General features: G+C 37.5%; 1 protein-coding gene across 10 annotated transcripts in view; it reads right to left on the bottom strand.

Annotated features, from left to right (window-relative positions):
* The window catches only part of LOC123506942 (serine/arginine repetitive matrix protein 2-like), an 84,256-nt gene that overhangs the window by 3,921 nt on the left and 59,424 nt on the right, over positions 1-20,911 (bottom strand). For 8 of the 10 annotated variants that reach the window (XM_045259371.1, XM_045259378.1, XM_045259376.1 and 5 more), the window contains exons 17-21: positions 15,145-15,300; positions 10,479-10,578; positions 9,514-9,584; positions 9,136-9,262; positions 1,776-1,844 (exon numbers count right to left, since the gene is read on the bottom strand). In XM_045259371.1, coding sequence (XP_045115306.1) covers positions 1,776-1,844; positions 9,136-9,262; positions 9,514-9,584; positions 10,479-10,578; positions 15,145-15,300 — 523 coding nt within the window. Of the gene's footprint in view, positions 1-1,775; positions 1,845-9,135; positions 9,263-9,507; positions 9,585-10,478; positions 10,579-15,140; positions 15,301-20,911 lie in introns of those variants that run through there. The other 2 variants (XM_045259375.1, XR_006675554.1) reach the window with 2 other exon arrangements.

Here is a 20,911-nt window from a genome sequence, read left to right as displayed (position 1 = left end):
GCCGTATAACGCATGCTGACAGGCTTCTGAATACACCAGCGCCTCTCATGGACAAAACGTGCACCACTCACTCCCCACTCGCTCAACATGTCACCAAAACGCCCTGCAACCACCCCTGTAATGTCGCCTAGCGTTGCTAAGAAGAAAAGGAAGTCTCTTACTCTCAAAGTGAAGCTGGATATTATTCACAGACACGAGAGAGGCAAGAAAACTAATAGCATTGCTCGCCACCATGGCTTGACTCCATCTACTGTCTCTACTATTTTCAAGTCAGCAGACTCTATTAAGAAAGCTGGTGAGACCGTATCTTCCTTGCAAGCTAAAAGAACCACCTGAACTTGTGACTCTGCAATCAATAAAATGGAAAGCCTTGTGGAAATGTGGTACATAAGTTTTGTATGCAGTACAATGATGCGCCCTTTGTTTACATTCCACAGGCTGCTGGTTAGCATTTTTCCCACTCCAGTCTCCCTCCCTTCATTAATTTAAGACCATCAACATTATAAGGTTACTTGCATACATACATTAGTGTACATTATAATGACTTAGTCTTAATTTAAACTACTTATATGTTTAACTTCATAATTTTTACTTTCATTAAACCTTTTACTGTACAGGTAACTCTTGATTTACACATGTTTAATTTACGCGTTTTTGTTAATACGCAACCAAAAAATATTACAATTAAATTTAAGCAATCGGTTTGCTTATACGCGATTTGGCCCAACCGCATTTTCAAACTGAGCGCCAGACACAATTTCAAACTGCGTGCCAGAGAGTTCTGCAGCTGGCCGATAGGTGGGAGCTTCGCTGCTCCTTTCTCTTCCCGTACCTCATCTACAGCCTGCCAGCACTGAATAAAGATGCAATCTCTTCAATCTGCCTATAATTCACCAAGATGGCCCCAAAACGAAGTGGTGGAACCAAAGGAAGTGCAGGTAGATGCGTCCTTGACTCAAGAGGTGGACAGCGACGGCGAGTGCTTGTGAGGGATGAAGACATTGGCGTCCTACGTTTATTTTTTTACTAGTGTTTACTTTTATACTATGAGGTTATTTTTGATAAAGTGGAAAAGCTCAGAGGAAGATGGTGACTGACTGTGGTGCGAGTGGTGAAGGCAGTGACGCAGCGAGTGTTGTTTACGTATTCTTTATTTTGTTGTTTTCTCTTATTATTTTTTGCTTTCTCTTATTATTTCTTGCTTTTCCCTTTACTTAAAATACACTTCTAGTATTTAGAATGGTAAATAATAAAAACATATTAATTTAGCCAAATAAATAGAGTATTTTGTACAAATTTTTTTGGACCACATCCCGCATCCCCCCTATTATCTATTGTTTCTTATGAGAATTACAAGTTTGTTTTAAGCGAATGCCTCTTTTATGCGATGCCTCTTGGAACATATCTATCGTAAATCAAGTTACCTGTACTGCGATGCACTCTCGCTTTGTTTACTCTCGATGGAAGCTCAAGTCAGGGATCAAACTTGTTATAATCAGTTCACTCAAAAAAAAATCACACAAAGAACATTTTTTTAGGAACGTAATCTGTTCGTTAAGCAGGGGTTGGCCCATCTGTGACTGTGGCTTAAGCCTCTTCTCAGCAGATCATGAGACCCTCAAGGCCTGGTCTCCAAGTATATGTCCACAAGCGCTCCCCATTCACCACATCATATGCTGTCCTATTTTTGCTCCACAGGCATCCCTGCAGCATCTGGTGTTCCCTTCCACAGTAGAGTCACTAAGTACTGCATATGATCTTATCATTCTATTTACCTGATAAGTCCTCTACTAGAGACACAGGCTGCTTCTTGGGAAGTTGCTCTGGTTGACTATAGAACAAGCCTGCAAGAAAGGAAAAGTTTCTCTGAACTCTCAAGGTATCAGTAATAATATTCAACATGAGTACCATATCATTCACACAAGTTTGAAAAATCAATTTTCACAAAAATATTTGGTGATATACTAATGACTTCCAAAAAGCAAAGAATACCTAATACATGATTCAACTCCATAATGAGAAAAGAAATGCAATTCCAATCAAAAGGTATCTTCTTATTACCACTTTGTGCACACACACACACACACACACACACACACACACACACACACACACACACACAAGAAACAACCAAAATTGTTCTACAGATTCAAAAATGGAAAAATAAGACAAAAAGAAACAATAGAAAGGTTAAAAGGAGAAAACGGAATGGTGGAAGACCCAAAAAGCATGGCAGAACTGTTAAATAGTAAATTTCATGAGATCTTTACTAAGGAATCCAAATTTGAAAGACCACAGGGTAATAGAGAGACTGTCTATATGAAAGAGATTAAAGTAACCAAGCTTGAAATAAAAAAGTTGATGACGGAACTAGATGAGGAAAAGGCAATGGGACCGGATGAAGTCTCAGGCAGAATATTGAAAGAATGTAGGGAAGAACTAGCAAGTCCAATATACAACATCATAAAATGCTCAATTGAAAATGGAACAGTGCCAGTGGAGTGGAAAAGAGCTGAGGTGGTTCCCATATATAAGAGCGGAAGGAAGGAAGAACCTTTAAATTACAGACCGGTATCACTAACTAGTGTAATATGCAAGATGTGTGAAAAAGTAATAAAGAAGCAATGGATTGAGTTTCTTGAAGACAACAAAATATTATCAAATAGCCAATTTGGTTTTAGAAAAGGTCGGTCATGTGTAACAAATTTATTGAGTTTCTACTCTAGAATAGTTGATAAAGTACAAGAGAGAGAGGGATGGGTTGACTGTATTTATTTAGATCTAAAAAAGGCATTTGATAAAGTGCCACATGAAAGATTACTATGGAAGTTAGAGGAGAAGGGTGGCTTAAAAGGAAGCACATTGAGATGGATGAAGAATTACTTAAGGGGGAGAGAAATAAGGACGATAGTTAAAGATATGAAGTCCAAGTGGAGAACAGTAGACAGCGGAGTGCCACAGGGGTCAGTATTGGCACCAATACTTTTTCTCGTATATATAAATGACATGCCAGAGGAGTGAACAGCTACATAAATCTGTTTGTGGACGATGCGAAACTGTGCAGAGTCATTAAACAAAAGAGGATTGTGAAATACTACAGGAAGACTTAAACAAGATCTGGAAATGGAGCAAAAAATGGGAGATGGAATTCAATGTGGACAAAAGCCATGTCATGGAAATGGGAAAAAGTGAAAGATGACCAGTGGGAATCTATAAGATGGGAGATGGAGTAGAACTAGAAAAAGTAAAAAAGGAAAAGGACTTGGGAGTGACAATGGAAGAAAATAATCAACCGGTAAGCCATATTGATAGAATTTTCAGAGAGACGTATAATTTGCTAAGGAATATTGGAGTAGCATTTCACTATATAGAAAAGGAAATGATGAAAAAATTGATGATAAGTACTAAAATAAGACCTAGATTGGAATATGCAGTTGTGTGGACTCCCCATAAAAAGAAACACATAAGAAAATTAGAGACTACAAAAAATGGCTACAAGAATGGTTCCAGAATTTAAAGGGATGACATATGAGGAGAGACTAAAGGCTATGGATCTACCAACTTTGGAGCAGAGAAGAGAGAGAGGGGATCTGATACAAGTTTATAAATTGATTAACGGAATGGATGAAGTGGATAATGAGAAACTGATCCTGAGAGAAGAATATGACTTTAGAAGCACAAGATCGCATAGTAAGAAACTAAGGAAAGGACGATGTCTGAGAGATGTTAAAAATTTAGTTTCCCGCAAAGATGTGTTGAGACTTGGAACAGTTTGAGTGAGGAAGTGGTGTCAGCAAAGAGTGTACATAGTTTTAAAGAAAAATTGGATAAGTGTAGATATGGAGACGGGACCACACGAGCATAAAGCCCAGGCCCTGTAAAACTACAACTAGGTAAATACAACTAGGTAAATACACACACACACACGAGAGACACGGTTGAGGGCGGACGCACTGGCGCAGTTCCGACGATCAGCTGATCTTCACTACATACCTGTTGTATAGTATTTACAGTGGCCTGGGCAGGTAGTGTGGACTTATTTTTTTTTTTTTCTTCATGAAATCAATTATTAAGGAATAATGAGTGAAAAAGAGATTCCATCCAAATGCAGACATGAGAATAGAGAAGGGGCTGATGATGACTATGTTGGTGAGGGAGAACGCGTATTCGAAGGGTTTGATACGACGACTACGTCACTACTTAAGACAGTGTTCAATATTGAATGTAAACTAGATAAACTGATAAAGGAGAAGATGGAAATGAAAGAGAATGAAGAACAGGAAAAGGAGTTTATAAGACTGAGAGAAAGGATAAGAAAAGTGGAAGAAAACGAAGCTAGGCTAAGAGCTGAAAACGAAGAACTAAAAAAGGAAGTAGCTAACTACAAAAAGCAGATGGAAGAAGGACTCGGTAAAGCCGAGAAAGAAAAGGAGAAGCTGAAAGATCTAGTAAACAAGGAAGAGGAAAGAGTACAGAACGTGATTAAAAAAGAAGTACAAGCATGGAGAGTCCAAGATAAGAAAGATAAGGCCGATTTTCAGGAGGTGATTCAAGAACAACTTAAAGAAAAAGAAGAAAATATGACAAACAAAATGATAGGAGTCCTCAAGACAAAAGAAAATCTAGTTAGAGAAATTGCAGAAAAAAAGAAGAGTGTAGTCGTATTTGGAATAAAAGAAAATAATATAAAGTATAGACCAAAAAGAGAAAAAGAAGAAATGAAATCAGTCAAAGACCTACTGAAGAATCTAAACGACGAAGATAGGCAGAACTTGGAAGAGGAAGTAGAAGAAATAAATAGAATGGGACCATATCAAGAAGGAAAAACGAGACCAATTAAAATATTACTAAAATCACAAGCAGCAACAGAAGAAACTTAGAGAAAGAGAAGGCTGCAAGGATATCTATATAAAGAAAAATAGAAATGAGGAGGAAAGGAAGAGATACAATGAACTGGCAGCAGCAGTAAGGGAAAAAAATAATGAAAGGTCAGAAGAGGAAAAAAAGACATTTTTTTGGAGAATTCTAGGAGACAGGATAATGAAATGGTACATAAACGAGAAGGAAGAGAAAAAAGTGGAACAAGTTTAACTAAAAATGATAAAGGCAAGAGACTAAAAATGATGTATACAAACATAGAATTAAGAGATTACATAAAGAAAAAATCCAGATATTGTATGCCTGGATGAAACAAAACTAAATGAGGAAATCAAAATAGTCTTGGATAATAGGTATAATGTATGGAGAAGAGACAGAGTGGGTAAAGGAGGAGGAGGAGTCATGATAATGTTAAGGAAGGAGATAGTGATAAACCAAGTGGAATGTGGGAAGGAAAAGCAGAAGTATTGTATGTTAAGATGCATATCAATAAAAAAGAGTTAACAATCATTGTAACATATGTGCCACCAAAACAAATTCATGGACCAATCAAGAATATAAAGACATGATAGATGACACAATAAGGAGTCTAATGAGAATCGTTAAAGAAAGGAAAAAAGTTATATTAGTAGGAGATTTCAACTGTAAAGAAGTGGACTGGGAAAATTATGAAAGTGGTATGGGGAAGAAGCCTGGGAGAAAGATTCTAAACCTAATGATAGACAATATGATGGACCAGAGAGTAAAGGAATGCACAAGATTCAGAGGAAACGACGAGCGAGATTGGACCTAATTTTTACAAGAGCTATACAAATGAATGATGATATAAGATATAAGTGCCCATTGGGAAAGAGTGACCATGTAATATTAGAAATAGATATAGAAGAGGGAAAGGAAGATAGAAACGATTCATACAAAGGAGACCGATTAAATTACAGAAAGGCTGATATTGAGAATCTCAAGAACTATTTTAAAATCTAAACTGGGAGGAGATGGAAAACTCAGAGACGATGCAAGAGAAATATAACTTATTTTTGGAAATATATAAAACAGGAGTCAGGGAATATGTCCCAAAATATAGACCTAAAGAAGAAGGAAAGAAAGATTGGTTTAATGCAAGGTGTGCTAGGGCAAAGGAGAAAAGAGATGGAGCATGGAAAAGATGGAGGAGAAATAGAAATCCAACAAATAAGGAAAACTTCAAGGCAGCGAGAGATGAATATGTTAAGGTGAGGAAGGAAGAGGAAAAGAACTTTGAAAAGGACATTGTCGAAAAATGTAAGGAGCAATCAAAATTGTTCTATAGATTCATAAATGGAAAAATTAGACAAGAGAAACAATAGAAAGGTTAAAAGGAGAGAACGGGATGGTGGAAGATCCAAAAACTATGGCAGAACTATTAAATAATAAATTCCAGGAGGTCTTCACTAAGGAATCCAAATTTGAAAGGCCACAGGGTAATAGAGAGACAGTCTATATGAAAGAGATTAAAGTAACCAAGCTTGAAATAAAAGAATTAATGAAGGAACTGGATGAAGACAAGGCAATGGGACCAGATGAAGTCTCAGGCAGAATACTGAAAGAATGTAGGGAAGAACTAACAAGTCCTATATACAACATCATAAAATGCTCAATAGAAAATGGAACAGTACCAGTAGAATGGAAAAGAGCTGAGGTGGTTCCCATATAAGAGTGGAAGGAAGGAAGAACCTTTAAATTACAGACCGGTATCACTAACTAGTGTAATATGCAAGATGTGTGAAAGAATAATAAAGAAACAATGGATCAAGTTCCTTGAAGACAACAAATTAATATCAAATAGCCAATTTGGTTTTAGAAAAGACGGTCTTGTGTAACTAATTTACTGAGTTTCTATTCTAGAATAGTTGATAGAGTACAAGAGAGAGAGGATGGGTTGACTGTATTTATTTGGATTTAAAAAGGCGTTTGACAAAGTGCCACATGCAAGATTACTATGGAAGTTAGAGGAGAAGGGTGGCTTAAAAGGAAGCACATTGAGATGGATAGAAAATTATTTGAGGGGGAGAGAAATAAGGACGGTAGTTAAAGATATGAAGTCCAAGTGGAGAGCAGTAGAAAGCGGAGTGCCACAAAGGGTCAGTATTGGCACCAATGCTTTTCCTCATTTATATTAATGACATGCCAGAAGGAGTGAACAGCTACTTAAATCTGTTTGCAGATGATATGAAACTGTGCAGAGTTATAAAGCAAAAAGAGGATTGGGAAATACTGCAAGAAGACCTAAATAAGATATGGGAATGGAGCAAAAAGTGGGAAATGGAATTCAATGTGAACAAAAGCCATGTCATGGAAATGGGAAAGAGTGAAAGACAACCCGTGGGAATCTATAAGATGGGAGATGGAGTAGAACTGGAGAAAGTAAAAAAGGAAAAGGACTTAGGAGTGACGATGGAAGAAAACAATCAACCAGTAAGCCATATTGATAGAATTTTTAGAGAAACATATAATTTGCTAAGGAATATTGGAGTAGCATTTCACCACATGGACAAAGAAATGATGAAGAAATTGATAAGTACTTTAATAAGACCCAGATTGGAATATGCAGGAGTAGTGTGGACCCCTTATAAAAAGAAACACATAAGGAAATTGGAGAGACTACAAAAAATGGCTACAAGAATGGTTCCAGAATTTGAAGGGATGACATATGGAGAGGCCAAAAGCTATGGATCTACCAACCCTGGAGCAGAGAAGAGAGAGAGAGGGGATCTGATACAAGTTTATAAATTTATTAACGGAATGGATCAAGTGGATAATGAGAAACTAATACTGAGAGAAGAATATGACATTAGAAGCACAAGATCGCATTGTAAGAAACTGAGGAAGGGAAGATGTCTGAGAGATGTTAAAAAACTTTGTTTCCCGCAAAGACGTGTTGAGACTTGGAATTGTTTGAGTGAGGAAGTGGTGTCAGCAAAGAGTGTACATAATTTTAAAGAAAAATTGGATAAGTGTTGATATGGAGACGGGGCCACACGAGCATAAAGCCCAGGCCCTGTATAACTACAACTAGGTAAATACACACACACACACACACACACACACACACACACACACACACACACACACACACACTTGCTTCAACATACAAGACACTAACAAGTATCAGGATGGTATTCAATTACATGGATAAGAGTATAATGAAAAAGATCATAACCACTATGATAAGACCTAGACTAGAATATGCACCAGTGGTGTGGTCACCATACAGGCAGAAGGACATCAGGGCACTAGAAAAAATCCAAAGGACTGCTACAAAGATGGTGCCATAAAGGATCTTCCCTATGAAGCAAGACTGAAGAAAATGGAACTACCAACTTTGAAGGATAGACAAGAGAGAGAAGATCTAATAATGATGTATAAAATACTAAATCATATGGAAAAGATATATAGACAAGACCTGTATCACTGACTTAGGATGGAGATGACAAACAAGAGGACACTCTAAGAAAATCATGAAAAGTCAGTGTTTGAGAAACACTAAAAAGTTTGGTTTTCTACATAGGACAGTGGACATCTGGAACAGCTTGAGTGAAGAGATTGTAGAAGCAAAAAGTGAGCATAAATTTAAAGAAAAGTTGGATAAAAGTAGATATGGAGACAGGTCACTATGAGCCCTGCTTGAACCTTGTAATATATAACTAGGTAAATACAACTAGGTAAAATACCCACACACACACACACACACACACACACACACACACACACACACACAATTTGAAGGGATGACATATGAGGAGAGACTAAAGGCTATGGATCTACCAACCCTGGAACAAAGAAGGGAGAGAGGAGATCTGATACAAGTTTATAAATTGATCAGCGGAATGGACCAAGTGGATAATGAGAAACTGATCCTGAGAGAAGAATATGACATTCGAAGCACAAGATCGCATAGTAAAAAGCTGAGAAAAGGAAGATGTCTGAGAGATGTTAAAAAATATAGTTTCCCGCAAAGATGTATTGAGACGTGGAACAGTTTAAATGAAGAAGTAGTGTCTGCAAAGAGTGTGCATACTTTTAAAGTAAGATTCGATAAGTGTAGATATGGAGACGGAGCCACACAAGCATAAAGCCCAGGCCCTGTAAAACTACAACTAGGTAAATACAACTAGATAAATATACATACACACACACACACACACACACACACACACACACACACACACACACACACACACACACACACAAAGAAGTTTTCTCTGAAACAATCAAGCTTACCATCGGGAACAAGAGGTTCAAGGGTCCCTTCCTTGTTCTTGCCTAGCCCCTCTCCTGGGGACCAGCCCATCTTCTGCAGCATCTTGAGTCCAAACCTAGGTCTCGTGGGTATAGGATCCCTTCCCTGCTAATGACAAATTATTACAAAGTAAGGTGAGTAAACTTATCCAAAACCAACAAATAACAGTCTTAACTCAATGTTTGCCAATAATGTTGATTCTTAACTAAATAGATACTGTGCTTTACTGATGTCAATGAAATACAACAGTCATGTTTCATGAAAAGTGTTAACATGCAATTAATAGTGAAAGAGCCAATATGTCAAGTCTCCACAGTGCTGCACCAGCCATCACTGTACTTGCACTCTATATTTCTTACTGAGGTTGTGTCATGGTCCCAGTCTTCATCTAACTTCAGCTTCAGGTGAGCTGGTGGTGCTTGTGGACCCTCTGCAAAATATGCAGGTGTATATCAAGCCAAATGAAGCAAACTAATTATACATACAGTACATATATACACAACATACACTAGAGTTGTCTCCCCCAGAACAAAGAGTAGCCAAGACATGGCACACAACTCTTACCTTCACATTCACCCACATCACTCTCTGTCCACCACCCTCATTGAACTCACTGTGTGATCCACTAGGGCTGTATGCATTTGCTTCAGGCTTTAATTATTAGAGCAGAATTCTGGCAAGTATTGCTACTGAAGTATTAAAATCACTGTACATCAACTTAAACCTGAACAAAATTACTTAAGATTTATATAATACCAGTATTGCATAAAAATATAAACAATTACACTTCAAAATTTCATCTTGGATTACATAATTTCTTTACTACTAAGGAAGATATTTCATATGAAAAATAATCAATGTTCTAGCTAATATTAAGAGACATAGGGGCACTCTGGTTACAAGGATGGTAAGGGTAGAGGTAAGGCAGGGATATTGAAACATGCAGATCTATGCGTATGGATGGGAGCACGAATGAATGGTGTGGGCAGTGGGACTGAGATGGATGGGTAAGCAAACTTGGAAGAGAGAGAGAGAGAGAGAGAGAGAGAGAGAGAGAGAGAGAGAGAGAGAGAGAGAGAGAGAGAGAGAGAGAGAGAGAGAGAGAGAGAGAGAGAGAGAGAGAGAGAGAGAGAGAGAGAGAGAGAGAGAGCTAAATACAAATACACATATTAGTTATCAATTACATTTTATACCATTCTTCAGAACACTACTATGAGCAAAAATGTAATATAAATACATACATGCACTGTAAACATAAACAAAAAAAAGGTGTACACAAATCATTCATGCACACTAGACAAGAAGCAGCAACAGCAGCACTCACCTATGGCTCGGTGTTCTGAGCCACTGGAGACTGGAAACTGTCTTCGAAGCTTTTCATAACTGTCATCATAATAAGATCTGTATCTGGGGGCCCATCGCTTCTAAAAAGAAAATGTAGCATTCATTTATTCATCTTTTCTTTATGTATACAACATAAATAAATCTAGTTAGACAATGACTGAAGTTGTAGCCAAATGGTGGAAAACTCCGATGATTCAAGAACGTGAGTGTGTGTGTGTGTGTGTGTGTGTATTTACCTAGTTGTAGTTTTACAGGGCCTGGGCTTTATGCTCGTGTGGCCTCGTCTCCATATCTACACTTATCCAATCTTACTTTAAAAGTGTGCACACTCTTTGCAGACACTACTTCTTCATCTAAACTGTTCCACGTCTCAATACATCTCTGCGGGAAACTATATTTTTTAATATCTCTCAGACATCTTCCCTTTCTCAGCTTTTTACTATGCGATCTTGTACTTGGTGTCATATTCTTCTCTCAAGATCAGTTTCTCATTATCCACTTGGTCCATTCCGTTGATCAATTTATAGACTTGTATCAGGTCTCCTCTCTCCCTTCTTTGTTCCAAGGTGGGTAGATCCATAGCCTTTAGTCTCTCCTCATATGTCAGCCCTTCAAGTTCTGGGACCATTTTTGTAGCCATTTTTTGTAGCCTCTCCAATTTTCTTATGTGTTTCTTTTTATGAGGGGTCCACACTACTCCTGGATATTCCAATCTAGGTCTTATTATAGTATTTATCAATTTCTTCATCATTTCTTTGTCCATGTAGTGAAATGCTACTCCAATATTCCTCAGCAAATTATATGTTTCTCTAAAAATTCTATCAATATGGCTTACTGGTTGATTGTTTTCTTCCATCGTCACTCCTAAGTCCTTTTCCTTTTGACTTTCTCCAGTTCTACACCATCTCCCATCTTATAGATTCCCACAGGTCGTCTTTCACTCTTTCCCATTTCCATGACATGGCTTTTGTTCACATTGAATTCCATTTCCCACTTCTTACTCCATTCCCAGATCTTATTTAGGTCTTCTTGCAGTATTTCACAATCCTCCTTTTGCTTTATAACTCTGCACAGTTTCGTATCATCCGCATGTGTGTGTGTGTGTGTGTGTGTGTGTGTGTGTGTGTGTGTGTGTGTGTGTGTGTGTGTGTGTGTGTGTGTGTGTGTGTGTGTGTGTGTGTATTTACCTAGTTGTAGTTTTACAGGGCCTGGGTTTTATGCTCGTGTGGCCCCGTCTCCATATCTACACTTATCCAATCTTACTTTAAAAGTGTGCACACTCGTTGCAGACACTACTTCTTCATCTAAACTGTTCCACGTCTCAATACATCTCTGGAAACTATATTTTTAATATCTCTCAGACATCTTCCCTTTCTCAGCTTTTTACTATGCGATCTTGTGCTTCAGGTGTCATATTCTTCTCTCAGGATCAGTTTCTCATTATCCACTTGGTCCATTCCGTTGATCAATTTATAGACTTGTATCAGGTCCTCTCTCCTTCTTTGTTCCAAGGTTGGTAGATCCATAGCCTTTAGTCTCTCCTCATATGTCATCCCTTCAAGTTCTGGGACCATTCTTGTAGCCATTTTTTGTAGCCTCTCCAATTTCCTTATGTGTTTCTTTTTATGAGGGGTCCACACTACTCCTGCATATTCCAATCTGGGTCTTATTATAGTATTTATCAATTTCTTCATCATTTCTTTGTCCATGTAGTGAAATGCTACTCTAATATTCCTCAGCAAATTATATGTTTCTCTAAAGATTCTATCAATATGGCTAACTGGTTGATTGTTTTCTTCCATCGTCACTCCTAAGTCCTTTTCCTTTTTTACTTTCTCCAGTTCTACTCCATCTCCCATCTTATAGATTCCCACAGGTCGTCTTTCACTCTTTCCCATTTCCATGACATGGCTTTTGTTCACATTAAATTCCATTTCCCACTTCTTACTCCATTCCAAGATCTTATTTAGGTCTTCTTGCAGTATTTCACAATCCTCCTTTTGCTTTATAACTCTGCACAGTTTCGTATCATCTGCAAACAGATTTATGTAGCTGTTCACTCCTTCTGGCATGTCGTTAATATAAATGAGGAAAAGTATTGGTGCCAATACTGACCCCTGTGGCACTCCGCTTTCTACTGCTCTCCACTTGGACTTCATATCTTTAACTACCGTCCTTATTTCTCTCCCATTCAAATAATTTTCTATCCATCTCAATGTGCTTCCTTTTAAGCCACCCTTCTCCTCTAACTTCCACAGTAATCTTGCGTGTGGAACTTTGTCAAACGCCTTTTTTAAATCCAAATAGATGCAGTCAACCCATCCCTCTCTCTCTTGTACTCTATCAACTATTCTAGAATAGAAACTCAATAAATTAGTTACACAAGACCGTCCTTTTCTAAAACCAAATTGGCTATTTGATATTAATTTGTTGTCTTCAAGGAACTCGATCCATTGTTTCTTTATTATTCTTTCACACATATTACACTAGTTAGTGATACCGGTCTGTAATCTAAAGGTTCTTCTTTCCTTCCGCTCTTATATATGGGAACCACCTCAGCTCTTTTCCATTCTACTGGCACTGTTCCATTTTCTATTGAGCATTTCATGATGTTGTATATAGGACTTGTTAGTTCTTCCCTACATTCTTTCAGTATTCTGCCTGAGACTTCATCCGGTCCCATTGCCTTCTCTTCATCCAGTTCCTTCAATAACTCTTTTATTTCAAGCTTGGTTACTTTAATCTCTTTCATATAGATTGTCTCTATTACCCTGTGGCCTCTCAAATTTGGATTCTTTAGTAAAGACCTCCTGGAATTTTTTATTTAATAGTTCTGCCATAGTTTTTGGGTCTTCCACCATCCCGTTCTCTCCTTTTAACCTTTCTATTGTTTCTTTTTGCCTAATTTTTCCATTTATGAATCTATAGAACAATTTTGGTTGTTCCTTACATTTTTCGACAATATCTTTTTCGAAGTTCTTTTCCTCTTCCTTCCTCACCTTAACATATTCATTTCTCGCTGCCTTGAAGTTTTCCTTGTTTGTTGGATTCCTATTTCTCCTCCACCTTTTCCATGCTCCATCTCTTTTCTCCTTTGCCTTGGCACACCTTGCATTAAACCAATCTTTCTTTCCTTCTTCTTTTGGTCTATATTTTGGGACATATTCCCTGACTCCTGTTTTGTATATTTCCAAAAATAAGTTATATTTGTCTTGCATTGTCTCTGAGTTTTCCATCTCCTCCCAGTCTACATTTTTAAAATAGTTCTTGAGATTCTCAATATCAGCCTTTCTGTAATTTAATCGGTCTCCTTTGTATGAATCGTCTCTATCTTCCTTTCCTTCTTCTATATCTATTTCTAATATTGCATGGTCACTCTTTCCCAATGGGCACTTATATCTTATATCGTCATTCATTTGTATACCCCTTGTAAAAACTAGGTCCAATCTTGCCGGCTCGTCGTTTCCTCTGAATCTTGTGCATTCCTTTACTCTCTGGTCCATCATATTGTCTATCATTAGGTTCAAGAATCTTTCTCCCCAGGCTTCTTCCCCCATACCACTTTCATAATTTTCCCAGTCCACTTCTTTACAGTTGAAATCTCCAACTAATATCACTTTTTTCCTTTCTTTAGCGATTCTCGTTAGACTCCTTATTGTGCCATCTATCATGTCTTTATAATCTTGATTGGTCCATGAATTTGTTTTTGGTGGCACATATGTTACAATGATTGTTAACTCTTTTTTATTAATATGCATCTTAATATAAAATACTTCTGCTTTTCCTTCCCCACATTCCACTTGGTTGATCACTATCTCCTTCCTCAACATTATCATGACTCCTCCTCCTTTACCCACTCTGTCTCTTCTCCATACATCATACCTATTATCCAAATCTATTATGATTGCCTCATTTAGTTTTGTTTCAGCCAGGCATACAATATCTGGATTTTCTTTTCTTATGTAATCTCTTAATTCTAATTTACTTGATAAAACCCCGTCTGTGTTTGTATCCATCATTTTTAGTCTTTTGCCTTCATCATTTTTAGTTAAACTTGTTCCACTTTTTTCTCTTTCTTCTCGTTTATATACCATTTCCTTATCCTGTCTCCTAGAATTCTCCAAAAATATGCCTTCTTCTCCTCTTCTGACCTTTCATTATTCTTTTCCCTTACTGCTGCTGCCAGTTCATTGTATCTCTTCCTTTCTTCCTCATTTCTATTTTTCTTTATATAGATATCTTTGCAGCCTTCTGTTTCTCTAAGTTTTGTTGTTCTATATAATATTTCTTCTGTTGCTGCTTGTGATTTTAGTAATAGTGTGTGTGTGTGTGTGTGTGTGTGTGTGTGTGTGTGTGTGTGTGTGTGTGTGTGTGTGTGTGTGTGTGTGTGTGTGTGTGTGTGTGTGTGTGTGAGAGAGAGAGAGAGAGAGAGAGAGAGAGAGAGAGAGAGAGAGAGAGAGAGAGAGAGAGAGAGAGAGAGAGAGAGAGAGAGAGAGAGAGAGAGAGAGAGAGAGAGAGAGAGAACATGTCTCAATGTGTATCTGCTTTACTAAAGGTACAGATGATCCACAGAAATGGTCTGCAGAGAAGGTTACATGGTAATAATATAATATAACTTACATATATGCAATAACTGACAAACTTACTTTTCTATTCATCGTTAATGTATCAGTATAAGAGTTGGTAGAAGTAACAGCAGCCTCACAGTACCCCTCCAACCCCGCGCCTCTCAGTTCATGCTCCCCGGTGTGCCTCTCCAAGCCGTAGGTAGATGGCTGTTGTTGTACTGCGTCCTGCCACACCTACGGGCACACACACCTCACTCACACTTATGCTGGAAATAACAACTGGTTTTCCTGACCCTACATTGCCTCCTGGTACATACACTGACTGGACACATCTACCTCAGATAATGGCTCATGTTATGATTCACCTTTATCATTAGGATCATTTTCAAAGGCAATATAGATGATCAATTAGCTTCTTTTTTTTTTTGCCACATATGATGCAGAATCTTTGTTATATTACCATAAAATTTGCTTAACTTTAGTTAGTACATGCAAATGAATTTGGAATTAATCTGTGAACATTTCCATTTCATATCACTAATTTTCTTTTCTAATTTCAATTTCCGGCCAAAATCACGTGATCTCCAATAAAATCAAAACTATATCTAATTTTATCAAAACCCAACTTTTAAAAATTTTTGACTAAACCTTTTTACATTTTCTTTACGAACTGACACCTTGATGGACCTTTTTAATCACACACACACACACACACACATATATATATATATATATATATATATATATATATATATATATATATATATATATATATATATATATATATATATATATATATCAACTTCCAGAAACTTCCGGGAGAGAGAGAAAAAGAAAGGTAAAACGTCGATAAATATTGACAAGCATGTGACCCTACTGTTCTTGTTGTAAGAGTGTCCATCTCCTTGATCATAACCTAATTAAAGCTATGTTAACCTAACCTAAATGGCAAAAATTTATAAAGAAAGGACTTCCTTTGCCAAATATGGCCGCTTGCCTCCTTTGACATTCTCAAGAAATATAAAATTTTATCTATTTTGGTTTTCCTCACCAAGTAAACCAAAACAATCTTAATGTAACTTAAACTAATCTGATCTAACTCTGTTTCTGGCACAAACTTTTTATTTTCAAAAACATCAATATGATCAATAATAGCTGACACCATGAAAACAACTTCATAAACATAAAGCATGGTGAGTATACAACCACAATATATCGTGTCATGGCTTACTGACAAGGACTACGAGTAAAAATTAATGCCTAACCTAACCTATAGTAATCAACATAACATAACATAACATAAATAATAGGATAACAAAGGGCCACCAGGGCCCATCTAGGTTATCCTGTATCAGTCGCACAGCGACCTCGTCATCAGTACTTAAAGATACACTTACAAGTACACAATACATTATATACTAATTCTAAATATTTGGCCCATTAACAGGGCTAAGTCCTGCAGCAAATTCCTCTACAATCTGTGATCCCCATACATGGGGATCATGTCTTGTTTAACTATAGTAAATTTCTTATAAAAACTATCATGCAGCACTATACATAATTATAAATCTAGTAAATTTAAGTGCTTATCTACTCTGTTTTTAAACATTGTCAAACTAGTGCTATTTACAACCCTCTCTGGCAATGCATTCCAGAAGTCTACCACCCTATGACTAAAGAAATATTTTCTTATATCTAACCTGCAGCCTTGCTTTCTAATCTTCCTGCCATGATTTCTAGTCCTACTTCCCTCCTCTAAGATCTCACATCTATGTAGTTTGTATCTGAGAACATTTTAAATAACTCTATCATATCTCCTCTTATACATCTCCTCTCAAATGAAAACATGATTAATTCCTTTAATCTATCTCTATACTCCAGGCGCTTTAATGCTGGTATCATCCTAGTTGCTCTTCTCTGAACTGCTTCTAGCATGTTGATATCCTGCCTATAATGGGGTGAATAGGCCTGTATGCAATACTCTAAATGGGGCCTAACATAGGAATTATATAAGCTATGCACCACTTCCTTACTTTTATAACTAACATTTCTATTTATAAAACCCGGGATCCTATTTGCCCTATTTCTTGCTTCTAAACATTGCTTTGAAAATTTCATAGTCCTGTCTATCACTATTCCTAAATCCTTTCCCTCCTCTACTGCCTCTAGCCAACATCCCTCCATCTCATAGCTAAAGTTTGTGTTGTCTTTACCTAAATGCATAACCTGACACTTTTTAGAATCAAACTCCATCTGCCACCTGTCTGCCCATGCTATCAGCCTGTCCAGGTCTCGTTGTATTCTGTAATTGTCCTTTTCACCCTGTACTGCACATGCTATCTTAGTATCATCTGCAAACTTTGATACTTTGCTACTAATTCCTACATCTATATCGTTAATGTACACCGAGAAAAGAAGAGGTCCTAGCACTGGTCCTTGGGGTACCCCACTAACCACTTCCTTCCACCCAGACATTGCCCCATTTAATACTACTCTCTGTTTCCTATCAGAAAGCCATTCACTAATCCAATCAACTAACCTACCCCCTATCCCATGTAGTCTCAATTTGTACACTAGCCTCCTATGCGGTACCTTATCAAACGCCTTGCCAAAATCTAGATATATAACATCTATGCTATTTCCATCATCTAACTCCTTGGCAATATATTCTAAGATATCGGGCAAATTTGTACGACAGGACTTCCCTGATCTAAAGCCATGTTGGGTATCTCTAATTAATCTAATTTCATTTAAATGCTCCCAAATACTACCCTTAATGATTTTCTCTAGTATCTTACATACTATACTAATTAAACTGATCAGTCTATAATTATTCGCATCATCCTTCCTACCTTTTTTAAATATTGGAGTAACATTAGCTAACTTCCAGTCCTGAGGTATCTCAGCAAACCTAAGTGATCTTTCAAAGATTAACTTAAATGCTTCAGAAATACTGTCTACACCCTCCCTAAGTACTCTGGCATGTAGCTCATCAGGACCACTAGCTTTCCTATCGTCTAGTTCAAGAATAAATTTCCTAATAATTCCCGGTTTTATATCAATATTTTCTAAAGCTCTTAAACTACTTGTCGCACTGTTTGTAACAGGATTTCCTATTCTTTCCCTAGTAAATACTGAAGAAAATTGTTAATTTAATAATTCTACTATGTCTTCATTTTGATCCACTACTACACCATCTTTTCTGAGTGGTCCAATCCTATCTTTATTTCTTTTACCACTGACCTTGTAATAACTATAATTTTTTGGGATTTTTACTCCCAGCTCTAGCTAGGTTTATCTCTGCCTGCCTTTTACTTTTTTATAACCTTACTCAAATCATCCCTGACCTGTCTGTACAGGTCTCCTTCTTATTCTCTTCAAGATAATATTATGTTAGTCAACTTTCTTCAAAGTTTTTGCTTGGGCAAAGAAACTATTTTAATTGGTGACTTCAACCTTCCTTCACTTACCTGGATGTTTGGCCGTGTTACTCATACCTACCCTTCATCTACTGACTCACTTTTTCTTGATTGTTTTGCATCTCTGGGACTTACTCAGTGGATTGAGGAACCTACTAATATTAAGGCAAATAACACCTTAGATCTTTTCCTCACTTCTGAATTGGATCGAGTGCTGTCCACTAATGTGCTTCCACCTTTCCTAACTGTGATCATTGTGCAATCCTTTGCTGCTACGTTTTTCAGTTTAATGGTCATCCTACTCGGGAACATTCTTCTTCATGTTTTTGGCCCAAAGCTAACTTTAAGAAAATAAATGAGTATCTTTCCTCAATTGATTGGGACCTTGAGTTTACAGACTTGTCTATTAATGAAGCATATAATAGTTTTCTAACCATAATCTCTTCCTTAGGCAAATTTTATGCCCCTATTTGTCGCACAAATAAAAGTAACAATTTTTCCCATAAGCCTTGGGAACATAAACCTCCTAAAGATCTCATTACCTCTAGGAGTCAAGCCTGGAATAACTACAAAGAGTTGAGAGCACTTCATGGTAGAAACTCACAAATTGCTTCTGATGCCCTTCATGTTTTTCTTGACATTAACTTCAATTACAGAAATTATGCCACTCAAAGACAAATTGCTTATGAGAACCAAATTCTTTCTAACTTTTCTACCAATCCCAAACCATTCTACTCATATATACGGAGTAGGAAAGTAGGTTGCCCTTCAGTTGGGCCTCTTTCTGGTCCTGATGGCTTTACATCCAACTCAAAAGAAATGGCCAGTATATTGGGTTCAGCTTTTGCTTCAGTGTTCACTACTCCATCTGGTCTACCTCAATCTCCTCACCAGTCTTATGTAGGAACCTTCCAGGAAATTCAGTTAACCATGTTAGACGTTACGAAGGCCTTGAACAGTATTAATCCTACCTCAGCTATGGGGCCTGACTCTATTCACCCGGCACTGCTTAAGAAGTGTTCCAGCACCCTGGCCTACCCTCTGTATCTCCTCTTTAAAAAGTCATTACAATCAGGAGGATTCCACTAGCCTGGCTAAATTCACACGTTGTACCCATTTTTAAGAAAGGAAAAAAATGTGATCCCCTTAATTACAGGTCAATAAGTCTGACCTCCACACCATGCAAAACCTTGGAGAAGATCATTACTTCTAAGCTGTTTGAATATCTGGACGTCAATTCTATACTTAGTCCTAATCAATTTGGGTTTCGGTCAGGGAGGTCTGTTGAAGACCAGCTGTTGCTAACTAACAATGATATTACTTACTGGATAGATAATGGCAAATGGTTGATCTAATTCTTTTTTACTTTGCTAAAGCATTCGATACTGTGAACCATCAAATACTCTTTAACAAACTTCAGTGTATTGGTGTAGAGAGTAAGGTCCTGACTTAGATTAAATCTTTCCTTACTAACAGATCTATGCAGGTCGTAGTAGCGGGCTCCTGTAGTTCCTCTTATCCGGTCACCAGTGGTGTCCCCTAAGGCTCTGTGCTGGGGCCTCTTCTTTTTCTAATATATATTAACTATATATCTGCTTACTTAAAATCAAATGTGAAAATATTTGCTGATGATCTAAAACTATATTTTCTTATCCGTTCTCAAAACGTGTCCTCTGCATTGATTGATATATCAGCTGTTCAAAGAGACATTGCCACCCTCATAACAGTTGCTGAATCCTGGGATTTAAGAGTCAATGCTGCCAAGACTAAAGTCATAAGCTTTGGTGCCCACCTCCATGATACCATTGATCTGGGTCCATATTCTTCTTATCATATAAATAACAAACCCCTTCACTTAAATTCCAGTGTTGTTGACCTTGGCATTATAGTTGATTCAATCCTGAGGTTCCATGATCACATTCGGTCAGTTGTTTCTAAAGCAGCAGGTTTGTCCAATAATCTACTAAAATCAACACTATGCCACTCCCCTCAGTTTATGGTTACCCTCCTCTTTTCTCATATTCGCCCACTTCTGGAGTTTGGATCTACCGTCTGGAATACGGGCTATAGTACTGACTTAAAACTGCTTGAATCAGTTCAGCAACAGTGGACAAAAAGGATTCAAGGTTTTGAAAACAAGCCTTATGCTAAGTGTCTTGCAGATTTGAATTTATACTCTGTCAAAGGGAGGCTGCTACGTGCAGACTTAATTAAATGTTGAAAGATTTTTCATAATCTCTCCCCAATCTCTCCTACCAACCTGTTCACCTTAGCCCCCTCTATTGGCACGAGAGGTCATTGCTACAAAATCCTTGTTCCTCATAGTCATCGTCATGCTAGACACAGATTCTTCTCTGTCAGAGTGGTGAAAGCTTGGAACTCCCTTCCTAACAATCTGGCTGAATCAGACTCTCTTGACAGCTTTA

Source organism: Portunus trituberculatus, chromosome 21 (assembly GCF_017591435.1).
Source record: "Portunus trituberculatus isolate SZX2019 chromosome 21, ASM1759143v1, whole genome shotgun sequence".
Lineage (NCBI taxonomy): Eukaryota > Metazoa > Arthropoda > Malacostraca > Decapoda > Portunidae > Portunus > Portunus trituberculatus.
The sequence above is the reverse complement of the archived record's forward strand: the minus strand, read 5'-3'. Positions and strand labels throughout refer to the sequence as shown.